Source organism: Mucor velutinosus (genome assembly GCF_035048745.1).
Source record: "Mucor velutinosus strain NIH1002 chromosome Unknown tig00001569, whole genome shotgun sequence".
Classification (NCBI taxonomy): Eukaryota; Fungi; Mucoromycota; class Mucoromycetes; order Mucorales; family Mucoraceae; genus Mucor; species Mucor velutinosus.
This window is the reverse complement of record NW_027041921.1, coordinates 1,799,668-1,815,206: the sequence shown is the minus strand read 5'-3', so window position 1 is coordinate 1,815,206 and position 15,539 is coordinate 1,799,668. Positions and strand designations below refer to the sequence as shown.

General features: G+C 40.7%; 6 protein-coding genes across 6 annotated transcripts; 2 read left to right on the top strand and 4 right to left on the bottom strand.

Annotated features, from left to right (window-relative positions):
* Positions 1 to 316: 316 nt before the first annotated feature.
* BIM1_4 (microtubule integrity protein mal3) lies at positions 317 to 1,171 on the bottom strand (the record flags this gene model as incomplete). The annotated part of the gene is made up of 1 exon (XM_064831963.1): positions 317 to 1,171. The coding sequence occupies one exon, from the start codon at positions 1,169 to 1,171 to the stop codon at positions 317 to 319; it is 855 nt and encodes a 284-aa protein (XP_064678243.1).
* Positions 1,172 to 1,470: 299 nt separating this feature from the next.
* BIM1_3 (microtubule integrity protein mal3) lies at positions 1,471 to 2,609 on the bottom strand (the record flags this gene model as incomplete). The annotated part of the gene is made up of 7 exons (XM_064831962.1): positions 1,471 to 1,611; positions 1,670 to 1,682; positions 1,752 to 2,104; positions 2,157 to 2,205; positions 2,271 to 2,380; positions 2,442 to 2,499; positions 2,560 to 2,609. The coding sequence occupies 7 exons, from the start codon at positions 2,607 to 2,609 to the stop codon at positions 1,471 to 1,473; spliced, it is 774 nt and encodes a 257-aa protein (XP_064678242.1).
* A 230-nt stretch (positions 2,610 to 2,839) lies between these two features.
* Positions 2,840 to 3,575, bottom strand: ATC70_012791 (uncharacterized protein; the record flags this gene model as incomplete). Its single annotated transcript, XM_064831961.1, has 3 exons — positions 2,840 to 3,162; positions 3,247 to 3,350; positions 3,406 to 3,575. The coding sequence occupies 3 exons, from the start codon at positions 3,573 to 3,575 to the stop codon at positions 2,840 to 2,842; spliced, it is 597 nt and encodes a 198-aa protein (XP_064678241.1).
* A 3,859-nt stretch (positions 3,576 to 7,434) lies between these two features.
* Positions 7,435 to 9,117, top strand: ATC70_012790 (uncharacterized protein; the record flags this gene model as incomplete). Its single annotated transcript, XM_064831960.1, has 5 exons — positions 7,435 to 7,723; positions 7,779 to 8,033; positions 8,095 to 8,668; positions 8,723 to 8,861; positions 8,917 to 9,117. 5 exons carry the CDS (start codon positions 7,435 to 7,437, stop codon positions 9,115 to 9,117), a joined length of 1,458 nt encoding a protein of 485 aa, XP_064678240.1.
* A 359-nt stretch (positions 9,118 to 9,476) lies between these two features.
* Positions 9,477 to 10,064, top strand: ATC70_012789 (uncharacterized protein; the record flags this gene model as incomplete). Its single annotated transcript, XM_064831959.1, has 4 exons — positions 9,477 to 9,584; positions 9,661 to 9,730; positions 9,788 to 9,914; positions 10,004 to 10,064. 4 exons carry the CDS (start codon positions 9,477 to 9,479, stop codon positions 10,062 to 10,064), a joined length of 366 nt encoding a protein of 121 aa, XP_064678239.1.
* A 565-nt stretch (positions 10,065 to 10,629) lies between these two features.
* ATC70_012788 (uncharacterized protein) lies at positions 10,630 to 14,374 on the bottom strand (the record flags this gene model as incomplete). Its single annotated transcript, XM_064831958.1, has 6 exons — positions 10,630 to 11,249; positions 11,304 to 12,888; positions 12,944 to 13,450; positions 13,506 to 13,752; positions 13,829 to 14,272; positions 14,325 to 14,374. The coding sequence occupies 6 exons, from the start codon at positions 14,372 to 14,374 to the stop codon at positions 10,630 to 10,632; spliced, it is 3,453 nt and encodes a 1,150-aa protein (XP_064678238.1).
* Between the last annotated feature and the right edge of the window lie 1,165 nt (positions 14,375 to 15,539).

The window sequence follows — 15,539 nt, the reverse complement described above, 5'->3', positions numbered from 1 at the left end:
TTGGCGAATTTCAAAAAAAAAAAAAAAAAAAAAAAAAAAAAAGAGTTTATTACTGGTGCAAGCGCAGAGTGAGAGTAGATCATAAATCATATGTGTGATAAAACTAGACAGAGCGTAAAAAAAAAAGGGGAGATTATCATGAATGCAATTTAATCGAGAAATAGTATGTGATATAAATGGAGAATCATAGAAGAAAATTTACACATGGATAACAGTAGAATACTTTAGAACAAAAAATTAGGGGCATAGATCTTTTTGGTTTAAGGTGCAACAACAAAAAGATGGTGTCTATTTTGGGAGCTGATGAAATAAAACTTTAGATACGGACGTGGCCTCGTAACGCATTCAACTGACGGTCGTCTTCTGATGATGGTAACTTCTCCCAAGCAATGTCTTGTATAGGTAGCAAATATGAGGTGGATGATGTGGACAAAAGTTTCGGACTGGGCTGTTGATGATAAACTTTGGTATGATTTAGTGGTGTTAGTATGGTTTCATTATAGTCGTCTTCCAATGACTGAGGAGATGTCGATGATGATGTAAGGGATGGTGGTGGCAATGATGAGTTTGTAGTGGACGACGAAGAAACGGACAAGTTGTCGACTCCAGAGCAAGAGGAATCCATGGAGTCATGGCGCTGATAATGCTGCATGGAAGCAACATGTCCTCCACCAATGTCTAGAGGGTTTAATTCAGGATATAATCCCTTTGGGATTTCAATAGAGTTGAATCGACTGTCTTGAGATGGCCTTAATAAGCGGCCAGAGAGGATGTCTGATTTTGTGTAGTAAGAGATGAGGTGGATTTTTTGATTTGTTGTTGTGCAGATTGAAAAGCTCTGCTTGATGAGGCCATTTTGCTTGTAGGAGAAGGCCACTTGCTTGACACCAGGCATCACATTGGTAGGCCTACGGGGTCTGCGCTTTGTATCCAGCTCTTTATAGGTCAGGAAGCTGCCTAGTACTCTGCTTGGAGACCATGTACGACCATCTGTCCATCGTCGCATACCAGCTTCGTTTTCATCCCAAGCAAATACAGATCCAGAATGAATGTTTAAGCGTTCTTTTGATGTTAAACGTCTCTGCACTCTGTTCAAGGTGCCTCTTCGACATGCTTCAAAGATCAAAAGAGCATCTTGTGGCGATTTGATGTATCCAATGTATGTTTCCATTATTGCTGAGGGTAGAGAAGAAATAAATAAAAAGGGTGTTGAAGCTAGAAATCAAATTAGTCGTATTTAAATACTTTTTTTTTTTTTTTTTTTTTTCCAGGCTTCTATTTCTGCACTATACCCAAAATTATGTCATGGTTTTCCAAATAGCTAATTATGCAAAAATAGTGAAAGCACCGCATTTGTACAAAATTGGCAACATTTTAGGATTTTAGGGTTCTTGAACAATGTGAGAGCTCCCCCCATTTCAATCTTCAAATCCAGTGATTCAATGTAGGGGCTAAGATACATGTAACATTTTATTCGTTGTGCTTCTTTTGTCTCATTTTATAAACGTAGGGAATCATATTTAAGAAATATCTGATTTCTGCTTGCTCACCGGTGCGAACGACTGATTCATGGCCACATGCTACAAAGAAATAGTGAAGACTAGTGCACATCTATATACAAAAAGTCAGCCACTTGTTACAATTGTACCTATTAACAGTGTTGTATTACCAATACATGCCACCTGTAAGAGGGCAAGAGAGAAAAGACGTTAAACACATTGGTCTTTGTGTGTACAAGCATCTGTATTTACCATGCGTGAAATTGTGGATTAGGAACATGATCGAATACAAAGCAAAAATTGGAGTCAAACAGCCACACGCCAAGGGCCAATGCTAAGAACTTGCAGCCCTGATGAAATAATCTAGTAACCTGCTCATTCCTGACATTCTTATACAGTTGATACACAAAATAAAGATCGGTCCACATTACTAAACCAAACGAGGTCTGAAACATAAAGAATTGAGTTGTGCCCTTGTTCATACTGGTAACGTAGGTTGCGAATGCGCAATAGATTGAGATGCACACTGTGTATCCAATTCCTTTGTAGCCGTGTTCGTCTAGCAAGACCCACAAGAGCTGACATGCGCACCATACCATTGGGACCTTAGGGGAGTTGAGTCAATTACACTCAATTGCCTCTCTCACTAGTACTTACTTCATCCCACATTTGATGTTCAAACTGGAGAGTGGCATGAAATAAGACACTATTCAGAATATGGAAAGTCTTGAGCCCCTGAATTTCTTTTTCTTCGATGAATGCTTCCATTACCTTCCAATGCCTACCACAACGATCAAGAGATAGCTAGCAGATAGTCTCCATCCAAGTGATCTGTGGTGGAGCGCTACACCAAGAAATCCTAATGCAACCATCGCTAAACTCTGCAGAAATGCTCCATTGAAATCTTCCAAATCATGTTATGTCTGCTGCTTGTATACTTACTGAAATCGTATTCCAAAATTCAGCAATGTAATATGAATGTGTATAGTTTTCTTCGCACCTGCAATGTTGGCTTTAGTTTAGGCCTGGTTTGTTTGTTAGCTGTAATGCATAATGTTACCAATCAACTGAACTAGTGACAGGACCCCAATATCCTGCTGGTTGTGTCATTTTGTTTGTTTTATTTGGTCAAATTAAGGTTGAAGTAGTATACAAGGATAACACACAGAGGATAATTTAGTAATCAAGTATAAAAAAAAAAAGGGGGGGAAAGTTAAGAAAGAAGCATCTAATCCTTTGACCAATACACAATGTATATAGAAACGGAAAGGCAGACAGATTCTTCCTATGAGAGAGTCACAGTTTCTACCATGTATTACCCGAGGAAAACCACACAAGTATTACATGCCTACTTGATCCATCCAATCGACAACTTGTCCAAATGTATCTGTACCATGGGGTGCACTGTGGTCAACCCAACCATCCAGAAATGGAGGTGGATTCGAATTGGAGAGCATCAACAATGGAAAATGAGGTTCAAATTCACTCATAGGGTATTTCTGCAACAGCTCCGAGCTGCTATCATCATCGCTGGCCTCAACCATCACTAGTCCAGACACTGGCTTATTGGAGACATATTTCTGCGAAATGCGCCATGCTACTTGACCGAAACTAATCATCAGTGGAGGAAAGAAGGAAAGTTCTGTTGTGGCCTGTTTTAATTCTATGCAATTCCAATGCACATGTGAGTAGAGAGGAGGGAGAAGGGGAGCAGAAACTTTAATGTATGTCATACAGAAATTCTTACCTCCATAGCTCGTTTGTAATGGTTCCTGATCCTGAGGTAACTCTATGTATGCTTGTACGCTGGAATACCCTAATTCACTGAATTTCTGCTGCCATAAACAAGGTCTTAAAATGGTCAGTTCAACGCATGATGTGATCAACGGCCTCTAATAGTGGTTACATTTTGTCATCTTTATTTGTTCTCAACAAGAGAACTGGTGTAGGTCTGTGAACATTGCTGGTTTCAGATGCATTGTAGTTTGTGATTGTAATTCTGCTTCGTGAGATTGTTCGATTAAAGGGTCGCGTTTGTCTTGTTAGTAGCGTGGAGAGTCTAGTAAAAGTCGACATATTGTACTGTGAACCAGTGATGTGATAATGATGAAAAAGAAGATAAAACAAGTTTGCACGCTGCTGGCCAAAATGGCCTTATGTTTAGCAAGGGGGGGGGGATCGTTCGGAGCTAGTGTATGAATGTTTTTAGAAAACCTTATTTCAATGATCAGCGTTGCAACTCAGAGTGTACATTTGCATCCATCAGGTTCTTCTAATAGCCTAGATTCCAATTGATATGCCTGCCATGGGCAGTTGGATACTTCAGGTCAAACTAGATGTATAAACTTCTACAAGACAAGGTAGAGTAGGGCAAATTGCTCAGTCTTCAAGCGAACATTCCATTGTGAATATCAATTCGCTTTATCATTGCTGTTATTGTTTCATTTTAAGCACAGTTTCACCAGCAACATGCGATAAAGCTTGTGCAACTAGAATACACAGATCGTTTTAGTAAAGTTAGGAAAAGGTTCAGTTCTAATAAGGGTATAACTTACAAACTTTATATCGATTAAAGACAAGAAACGCATTAACCTTATGAAATTATGCCTCCAAAATGTTTATAACAATGTCAAAAATCTAAAACAAAAATGCGGTGCGGTTTAGGTTAAAAGGATCTGTGAATATTATCATCGAGTGACGATGCTAGCCATTACAGGTATATCACGCTTTTTATGATTAAGCTTTACAAAGCTCTTTGGTTTCGAATGGGGTAGAATCTCCTCTCAAACTAGCAAATTACGTTAAAAGGAATACCGAGATTTCCAGCTGTCTTGGTAGTTTAAGCTATAGAAAAAATTACTCATCTCTAGTTCATTTCAGACGCTAGGAGAGGGATAACATGCATTTTTGTTGCGCTTATATCGCCAGTGACGAACTTATGATACAGCATTTGGAATTCTGTTGTAGGAAGTGAGTATAATATCCAGAATCTCACTCTTTGATCTCGCTAAAAGCTCAGCCGGGATTTCACCTTGTCACTTCATTACTAATGGCACCGTTGTATTGATTCACTGGAAACGTCTGCTAGCGTATGATAGAACTGACCATTATACTCGAAACAGTGTACTAGACAAATGGCCCTGTTTTATGGCTGTATATCATGTACAAGGCATCGCTATCATGAAGGCCACTAAATCAAATTCAAGAAGCTAAAGTTTAGTCTGTTTGAAAAGGCTCACATGTGAAATATTGTTTGCCATTTTGAGTAGAATAGCCACTTAGGAATATAAAAACATGAAACACACGTAAAGCAAAGTGATAGGTCTAGACTAAGGTTATGCAGCAGTACCCTTTTACTTACAATCCCATTTTTATTAGCTTCGATTACTCCTGATGAGAAGCCATGCTTGGCAATAGGCTGCAAACAATTCAAATGCCGCTTATTTTTTTCTGCTCAAGATTGGACAGATTTCGTCTTTTCTCGACTTTTTTTTAATCTTTTTTATGATATTCGACTATGTAAATTGTGATGAACACCCTACGCTTCCTAATACAGTCTTGAAGTACTTTTCAAGGCGCTTCCGATGGTGCTAGTTGTAATGGATGCTTTGAACGAAATTACCGAGTAATTCGGTAAAATATGAAATGAGGTTTTTAGCGAAAATAGCCATATTTTGTACATGAAAACCTCATAAAAGTGGTTTCAGGGGTTGCTTTGGATTGAGAGAAACATTTGGATTCAATACATGTCATAGCAAAAGGCTTCATTTTCAAGGTGAAAAATGCGATCGTTTGATTTTCGCCAAAAACCATGAGGGGTACCTCATGCTTTTTGGTCGATTTTTGACTATGTTTTTTTTGATCCCCAAAAAGATGAGCAAAGGTGTCAGGAAGTTACTACTACTCAAGTACAATTGTTTGGCGTCATTCCAGTGGCTCATAAAGAACTACATGTCAAGATATGAAGGCTCGAAAGCTGTCAAATTTGGCTACGTATTGCTTTATAGCTTTTATTTACACAGCATGAACCACATATTTAATAGCTGAAGTCTTTTGGAAGGGCAGTTCTGCAGCCTGTGCAACTTCTAATTTGAATAGAAAGCATATTGATTTTGGCAAGACTAATTCATGCAAACTTTGATACGTTATGTTGTTCGTAAGTTTATTAATGATGGAAATGAGAAACCGAATTTACTGCTTGAATATTATGGTTTAACACATTTGCTTCGCTACGGTAAAACTGCCTTATAGGTCGATGTCACCAAATGTTGAATTAGATGCGTTATGTTCTTGGTGGATGGGCTTAGCACCTCCTCCAAACCCTCTCCCCCCACCCCCAATGCCGGCTTCGCCAGTGGTTTATCCACCTTATACAGCACTCAATTCTTTAGTTTATCTACTTTTTTGAATGTCTTACAGTATATATAATAACAAGACATAAGTAAAGCAAAGTGATAGATCTAGACTAAGGTTAGGCAGCAGTAGCCTTGTACTCACAATCCTATTTTTATTAGCTTCAAATATACTGATTACTCTTGATGAGAAGCCATGCTTAGCAATATGCTACTATCAATACTACAAAAAAAAAAAAATACGCTACTATCAATTCAAATGCCGCTTATTTTTTTTCTGTTCAAGATTGGCCAAATTGTGTTTTTCTTCGACTTGATTGATTTATTTTGCAATATTTGACTATATAAATTGTAGTGCTCCCCAGATGCTTCCTAATACATTCCTGGAATACTTTTCAAGGCGCTTCCAATGGTGCTAATTATAACAGGTGTTTTGAATAAAACTATTGAGCAATTTATGAAAATGTAAAATGAGGTTTGTGGCCACAATGTCGAGATTTTGCATATCAAAGTCTCACAAAAGCAGCTTCAGGGGTTGCGCTGGATCGATAGCATCATTTTGCTTTAATATATACCATAGTGAAAGTCCTCGTTTTTATGGTCAAAATCGCGATCATTTGATTTTCGATGAAAACCATCAGGGGGTACCTCATGCTTTTGGGTCGATTTTTGGCCATGTTTTTTGGGTCCTCCAAAAGTTGAGTAAAGGTGTCAGAAAGTTCATGCTAGTCAAAAACATTTGTTTGGTGCTATTCCGAGGGTCTAAAACGGCTTCTAACACGAGAAATGCTGGCTCAAATGCACTCAAATGTTGCTGTGCTTTGCATAGTTTTGAGTAGTGCGAGGTTATGTAAGTATGCTATCTGCCCATATATGAATTGTCTCATTGATACAATTGTGGAGCATCCAAGGAAAGCCAGATCTACAGTTTTGGGGACTTTTCAAGTAATAATGATCGGATGAAAGGTGCGGCATGCAGCTTTCATCAGAATTCCATACCGTGCACTTGTCTCAAATGATCAAATACCCTCATATTACTTTAGACTTCATATTTAAAATGATGGGAACATGCTGGATATCTTGACGTTCAACACAACAATGCCTCCCTGTACGTAATTGAAATATTGGTAAGATCAACTATCAGCTATATACATTACACATCTTTCTACAAGTCGAAAATCAAAGGTGATGGCATACAATCATATTTTCTCACGTTCCCGCTTGGTGGATTAAGAGTACAATTGGTAGCGCTTGATCTCCCTCTGTATCAACTTTTCATTACGAGTGAATAATATATTTCGTGTAATAACAGCTCACGTTGTGATTCGAGCAAATCCATGAAATGCCCAAACGGCAGATCCAGGAACTAATTTTACAATTAATTCTCCTAATTGAGTATATTGAATAAGAAAAAGGCATTCATAAACGTGATTTTCCATCCCACTACAAGAGATTGTACCACATGGAAAAGATCAATTAAAGTTAACCATCTAATTAGTGTTCTTTTTTATATTTTAAACTTTTTTTTTTTTTTTTTTTTTTTTCTTTTCTGTTGCTCTTGCTTATTGTTCACAAGGAGCAAGATGAGTTTATCGCAGACAACTCGTACCCATGGAAACATATTTCATCAACGAAGACCTTCCTTGACAACATCTTGTCCGCCACCGGACAAACGAAAGAGCTTTGATTTGAATAAAAGAAGGGGCAGCAGTCAATTTGCGCTCAAGACAACAAACAAAAGATCATGGGCCACCAAGGTCTTTGACATGCCTGTGATTCAGCTGGTAGGATGGACCTATGTGCTCATCTGTTTTTGCCTGTCGACCATCCATCTTGTGAGGTCGTTCGCATTGCTGGATCCTACTCATTCTGGTAAGATGACAGAAATTGATCACACAAACGCATTCTCACCTATTCTCTCAAACAGCAAAAGGACCTCAAGTGGATTGGGATAAACTACTCATGGAAAAACAGCAAGCGACACCGTGGTCTCAATTGGACGACATATTACCAGAAACCCGTCTATCGAAAATGTTTAGCAAATCCATTGTGAATAACGGATTCATTCGTCCTTATTGGTTTACTGCATCCATACGACCTCCAAAAGAGACGTTGACTCTAGCCACGGTTGTGGAATTGCGAGACTTGGAACATTTGATCCACCTAGCAGAGATGTATGAAGGTATCTATTTTACTGCAAATCACAGCACGATTTGCGACAAAGAAGCTCATTTTTCATGCAGGTCCGATTTCAGCTACATTGCTCGTTCCATCGACCGAAAACATCAATCATGAGCTATCAATTCAACAACTGACAAACATTCGCAACGAATACGAAACTACAATTGCATTGAAACGCCATGTGGACATCCATCTTGTGCTTCAACCTGGTGGTCTTTTAGAAAGTGGGCAAGTGATTGCCACAGGAGGATACCAAGAAGCCCGTAATTTAGCGCGTCTGTTTAGTCGCACAAATTATGTCGCACTTGTACCTGTGGCAACATTGTGGATGACCGACATTGCTCAATCATTCAAAAGCCATTTCCATTTACTACAAGCAGGTGATTTGTTAGTGATTCCTACCTTTGGATTTCCGAATTATGAGGGAGTGGATACCAGATCATGGCCGATTGATAAGCAGTCGGTGATTGAGTGGGTCGAAGGTGGCGACATGGGCTTGTTGGACTATAATTACGAGCTAAACAATGGCCCTACGTCTTATTCGACCTGGAGAGATGCCAAGGAGCCATATCTAGTGCCTAATTACGACTACAATTATAGCCCCATTTATATTTCGACAAAGCTGAACCATCCTTGGTAAGTTGGCTGCAACGCAATGAGCCGAGCATGTACACTGACAACTGTGCATAGGTGTGAAGAGCGATTTGAAGATCATCTGGCCTCCTGCGTTTACAATGCTTATTTAGCTGGTGCTAATTTATGGGTCAGCCATACTGATTTCGCAGTGAGAACGGGGCAGGAACCAGCAGATACGTTGTACACACCACAGGTAAGACGCTGGTATGAAATGCAAATCAGGGCCTGCGACTAACCTTGGTACGCAGCAACGCAAAATTCAAAACAAGATTGCTCGCAAATATCGCATTGAACAATGTGTATTTTATGCTCGACAGTTTGACCAATCTGGCACATTTAGCTCGGAAAGAGCAGAGCATGTCAAGCAAGAGTGCTCCAAGGCACTATTGAGCTTGCAAAAGGAAAAGATGATATCTGATATTGTTGCAGCTGAGCAGCCAGAGTATTGAGTTGTATAAAGAATTGTGTAAATAAAACTTGCTCTCATGTACATACCACATACACCTAAAAATGACTCAACGCATCAGACCCATTCAAACCAACTGCGCTTATCGCATTGCATTGTTGTCTTTATTATGGGCCAACATCTTTCAAAACCTAAATCTGTATCCAATGAAATGCAATCATCTTTTTGTCTTGCCCATTACACATTCTGACTTTTATGTTTTTCCTTTTACAATACAGGCTCAGTGGATGGAAAAAATTTCTTTTTAGTGTGTATAGGTGGAGATGTATATTTAACCCCACCTGAGGAGACATTTGCTTTATATTTTTTTCTCTCTTCTTCTTGCTCTTAAATTATAAAATTATGGCATCAGCAGCAAGCTCAGCAGCATCAAAAGGTGCTCTTCGTAAATTCATTGATTCCCCAGCTGGCCCCAAGACCATTCATTTTTGGGCTCCTGCCATGAAATGGGTAAGTTTGCAACATGTCCATGAGGGGCATGCCTCGCGTGTTACTGTTCCCTAGTTGCTAACGTAAGGGATCATAGGCCTTGGTTATTGCTGGTATTGGAGACATGCAACGTCCTGCTGAGAAGTTGAGTCTGACTCAAAACATGTGTAAGTGATTTGTCGTCATGTAGAGGTGTTTGGAGACATGCTAACAGTGGATGTTAGCCTTGATGTTGACTGGTCTTATCTGGTCTCGTTATTCTATGGTTATTATTCCCAAAAACTACTCTTTGTTGGCTGTCAATGTCTTTGTATTTGGTACCAGTTCCATCCAAGTGGGCCGTATTTTGAAGTAAGTTGAGCTTTCGTGTTAAAAAAAAAAAAAAAAAGGGGGAGACATTGCGTTAGTGGACTGTATACTCATCCCATGTTAATTTCAAGGTGGCGTCAATCTGATGAATACAAGCAACAACAAAAGGAATTGGAGCAAAAGCAAGCATAAGCACGATACACTATAAAACACTTAAATTGTATAATAATAAAATGTGGTATATAAACATACGAAAAGCCCGACTTTTCCCCACTCATTACCGTCGTGTAGCACTAGACATGTAATGGCCAAGATAAGTGAAATCAGCAGTGGATGTATGTATATGCGGATGAGGAGCATGGCAGTCGCTTTACGAGCAAAGCGCTTAGTTGATGGACATACGCAATATTCAAGGAACCGAATATTCCAACTGACACCTCTTGCTGCATTACTCGACTAGTTTCATGACACTAATTGGTCGCCCAATCAAGGCCAAAACCCCGGATTTTCTATTTTACCATTCCACCCCCCCCCCCCCTCCCCAGGTTTCTTTATCAAACAGGCTGATAGTACTACCAGTGTTGGACTTTTAAGACATGCCTCTTTTGGGCTAGATGGTGAATTCCTCCAAAGCGAATCTAAATGTCAATATTGAGCATAATGAGTTGCGTCTATTATATGTGCATAAACTAAAGCATTTGCCGTCATACAATCGATAACAGTAAATCAGTGATTTTATTTACATGGATACAAAGAACTACCAAGGAATCTGATCGTCATCATCGTCGCTATCCTCTTTGACTACACGCTGATGTATATTTTCATATACAGATTCATAAGGATACTCTACTTCGTTATCACCGTCAGGAGAATACACCTCTGACAGTTGTTGTTGTTGTTGTTGTTGTTGTTGTTGTTGTTGTTGTTGTTGTTGTTGTTGTTGTTGTTGCTGATGCTGTTTAGAATGTGATCTCTTGATCTCGTCATGATCGTCATCAGCATCCTCATCACCTTCTACTCGAATGACATCTATTCCCCTCTTGAGATCATCAATGTTATCCTCCTCGTCATCATCAAACTGAATAAGCGAGCTGCTGTCTAATGTTTGTAGTGGAGGCTGCTGCTGTTGCTGAGGTGTATGGCCATGCATGGAGGGTTCAGGGCTTGGACCACTACCCATATTGATCAAATACGCATCCTCGAATGAAAGAGAGGAATTTCTGTCCAGGAAAGACTTGTTCGTCATTGAGGGAGAGGGAGATGCATTCATGGCAGCATTTGCACTGGAGGAGAGCCACTTGAGATTGGTAGCAGGGCTGTTTCCCATAGAGTTGCTAGATGGAGAGAAGGAGGTCTGCATTGCCTTTGATATGTTGTCTACAAAGAATATAAGCATGATTATTTCTCAATACAACATCCTCTGCACGTTACCTTCCAACTCTGCCAAGGCATCTTCCATATTCTCTTCAACACTGTCATTCGCGATACGCGTCGTCGTCTTTCTAACACGATCTATGCGACTAGACACAGGTTCTGGCATGCCCTTCAACATGATCAAGGTATCTGTTTTGGGTATAATGCCTGCATTCAATACACGTTGCAAGTCCTTTGTATTTTGGTATGTCTGGAAGCTGAATTGATGATGCGTCCACAAAGCTGGCTCGTCGTTGGTATAGGTGGTGATCTCTGCATAGGACAACCAAAGCTTCTTTTTGCGTGTATCCACAGCAAACGTCTGCTTCTGGCTCTGGTTGTTGACCTTGTTCTTCTTCTTTTTGCTGCCTTGTGCGTCGTTGCTAACATCCTCTGGTACGACAGGCGATGAAGATAAAGAAGAATCCACAGATAGTTTTACTTGATCCCAATCCGCATTTCTAGCCACTCGCCACTCTGCCACATCTTCTTCCTTGAGCGACAAATCTAGCTTCTCTAGTGTACATCCATTCTCTCGTTTCTTGACAATTGTCTTGGCTACCCAGCAACGGTGCAGTGTCAAGACACCGTCCGGATGGAATGAATACATGTCTTGATAGCCAACCTCGTCATTAATCATCTTTGTTGAGTCATCGTATTCCTCATCAAATCCAAACATCAGCGTGTCATTGCTGCTGTTGTTCTTGTCCCATTTCTTGGATTGCTGACTCGCACTGGCAGGCATGTATGGTAGATGGCTCATGCTGGATCCGAAAGAGCTCAACATGTTGGTCGCCTGTTGTTTGATGGTCCCCAACGGATTTGCATTGGGGGAATCAGAATTCGAAGATAAGGAGTTGTGAGACGACTGATTGCTCTTATACACACTGTTGTTGACAAGGTAAGGTGATTTCGAAGCAGTGACAAACATGGCGATAATCTTGGCTCGAGGCTCCTTGCTGATGTTGCGATGTATAATAGCAGGTGGGGGAGGCATCATGGAGGGTATGTACTGAGGAGGCGTAGGACCATAGTAGCCATGAGAGTAACCACTGGGATTTTGTCCTTGTTGGCCAGCAAATGTTCCCAGGTCATCTTGAGAAGAGCTTAAGCTGTTGCCTGGCATCTTTCTTCTCTGCTTGATGCGAACCACTGAACTGAGTGTCGTTGCTTTAGGCTTTGATTTACTGCTGTTGGCCATGAATGGATGATAGACAGGGTTGTTTACCTTTCCGTGCACATGTCCAGATATCTCAGGTTTGCCACCGTAAGGATTGATAGCATAGACATGCGTAGTCCCTCTTGCAGTCGTAATGGCACACCATGTAGAGTCCACTGAGAACTGGCAGTCGACAACCTGAGCATCGGTAATGCCTCTGGATAGACTGTACAAATGAGAGGCATTGCCGTGCGCCGTGTTGGTCAGGATGCTAAAAATGTGGAATGTGTGGCCCTGCTTGGAGGCAGACATGAGCAGTGTGCCTGCTTGGTTAAAGGTCAGGCAAGACACTGGGTGGGTGTGCGGTCTAAAATGTGCAATGATGGACAGAGATAGATTTCTGGTAGGTGTCTTGGGCAGCTTTAAAATGTCTCTGATCATGATCTATATCCACGTTGGTAAGTATAACTGCGGCCCAATGCAGATCATGCAAACTTACCATGCCAGATGGCACCATCTTTTTAGCTGAATTCGACGAGCTGCTTGAGTTGATGTATAGATTGTCTTTGGGTGAGCTGTTCTGAAAACTGGTTCTTCGATTGGACGGACTCGACGCATCGTATATCTCTTGTGGTGCTGGTGGAGGTGGTCCCTGAGACTGAGGTGGAGGCTGATTGCCAAAGTAGTTTTGCAGTGTATTGAAACCAAATTCGCCCAGTGTCTTCATACCACTCACGACTTCTTTGGCAATGTCTTTAGCAGCACCTTTTACATCTTTATCGCCTTGCAACACACTGTAACTAATGCTCTTATTCGTTAAGGAGGTCATGACTGGATCTGAATTCAATACCGCAGTATTTGTGGCATAAGCGATGAATCGAGAGCCTAATGTGAATATAGGACCTTGATTGGGGGCATGGTATATATCAGTCAACGGTGTAGCGAAAGGTGTGTAATCTGCAGCTGACAGAATTCGAAGCGACGAACGATGACGAGATAAACAACCCTACCAATGCATGTTAAAGACATGATGATGCTATGATACGATAGTGATACTTTACGAGTACAATGACCTTGTGGTTACTTTTTATGCATGTGACTACCACTGTATCATCATTCTCTTCCTCACCAAAATCATTGATTTCCTTGATGATAGATTGTGATTGTAGCGAATAGATAATGAGACGTGAGGATGCCATGGTGGAGGTTGTCGACGTGGATGAATTTGAGCTCATTCTGTTGTGTGTTTGTTCATTACTGCTATGTTGCTGTAAACTGGATGTAGTTGCAGTTGTTGTAGTTTCAGATCTATCAAGGTCATAAAAGGGGATTTCAGGTTAATTATAAGGGGTGTGAATATTTTTCTCTTAGCAGTGCAATTTACATGATGGCTAATACAGGCTCTTGCTGGCCTTGTACTATATGAATGAATGATACTACGCCAAATGTATCTTTATCTCTGATGGAAACAAGCTCATGCACATTGTCTGGATTCGTAATGTCCCACAGCTGAAATCCATCATGATACCCCAACAGCAGACATGACATGGTCTTATCTCGATACTCTAGTTTCTCAAAAGATGCAAATGTGATGGTGTCTGCATCATCCATGTCATCTAAAACATCGTCCATGATGGCAGGCTGCTGTTGAGCCTGTTGTTGCTGCTGGGCCTGCTGCTGAGCCTGCTGTTGCTGAGCCTGGTATTGTTGATAGTGTGGATCAAATGGAGATGGCATGCTTGCTGATTTTCGCTTGGACAGATTGGATGCAACGTAAGATGATATCCTCGATATACCTGAGGATATACTCTCGAATGAAGTAGGATCCCTAGAGATCTTTTGGGTTAGTATCACACCACACCAATGTAGCCAACACACACCTTAAGAACTTGGGCTCTGCTCGGACGCCGTTATACATGTTGGATGCCATTCTACAAGGACAGATAAGCAACGTTACGAACGGTGATTTTTCACTGTAAAAAAAGTTACCGATCAAGTAATGTAATGAGTGAAAGTTGTATGGATACGAGTTGAAATAAACCAAGTACTTGATTTTTGTGTATAGAGTGTGGAAAAGTGTAAAAGATAGATAGATGTAGAAAAAGTAAAAGAAAAGAAACAGAAGAAAAAGGGAGGAAAAGGGCAAAGCAATTTTCCATTTGCATTAATATCCTCGATGTGTGGTTCACCCAATCACATGGACTTGTCACGGTTATGCTTCAGCTGTCCAATCAGCATGGTTGGATACATTCAATTCATCTGGCTTTGGGGATGCTCTCTCTCTGTGTGTGTGCACACATGGCGCAGAAAATCAAGGTACCATCCAGTTACTCAGTGTTGGAGTTTTGCTATTCTGTATACCATTTCAAAATGGCTCTTTGCAATGATAGCCAAAACGTGTGGCTCAGTCTTCCAACATACGAGAGATTAGCATCGGCTTTAGCACTTTGATCGCAAATTTTGATGTAAACACTGGAGAGAAGCCAGCATATCCAAAAAGTGTCTAGCATGATTCGCCAGCAGCTTTTATTATCAACAAGCGCATCATGGCATGTCTGCCCTATGACCAGCTATGATGCAGCGATACGACAGTGCCACTCAACCCTAATATTTCCGGCTGAATATTTGGATATAACAGCATGCTCTGACTCTAGACGAATGCGTACACTATCTTTACGCCTTTGTATCATAACAAAAAGCGCTTACTGGTAAGCAAATGTAAGAAACACAGCCAACTTTGACAGCCTTCAAGCCTTCATATCTCGACATGCAGACCTTTCTGAGCCACCGGAATGACTCTAAACGATTGTACTCGAGTAGGAGTAACTTCCTGGCACCTTTGCTCAACTTTTTGGGGACCCAAAAAAAAAAAAAAAAAAAAAAAAAAAAAAAGCCAAACTTCGACCAAAAAGCATGAGGTACCCCTCATGGATTTCATCGAAAATCAAACGATCGCGATTTTCTTCTTGAAAACGAAGACTTTTTACTATGGTATACGAGCCTTTCAGCACTTGGGGTGGTTTCCTGACCTACGCTTCGCTTCGGTGGAAACCAACCTACGTTCAAACGGCTCGTTACTATGGTATATATTAACT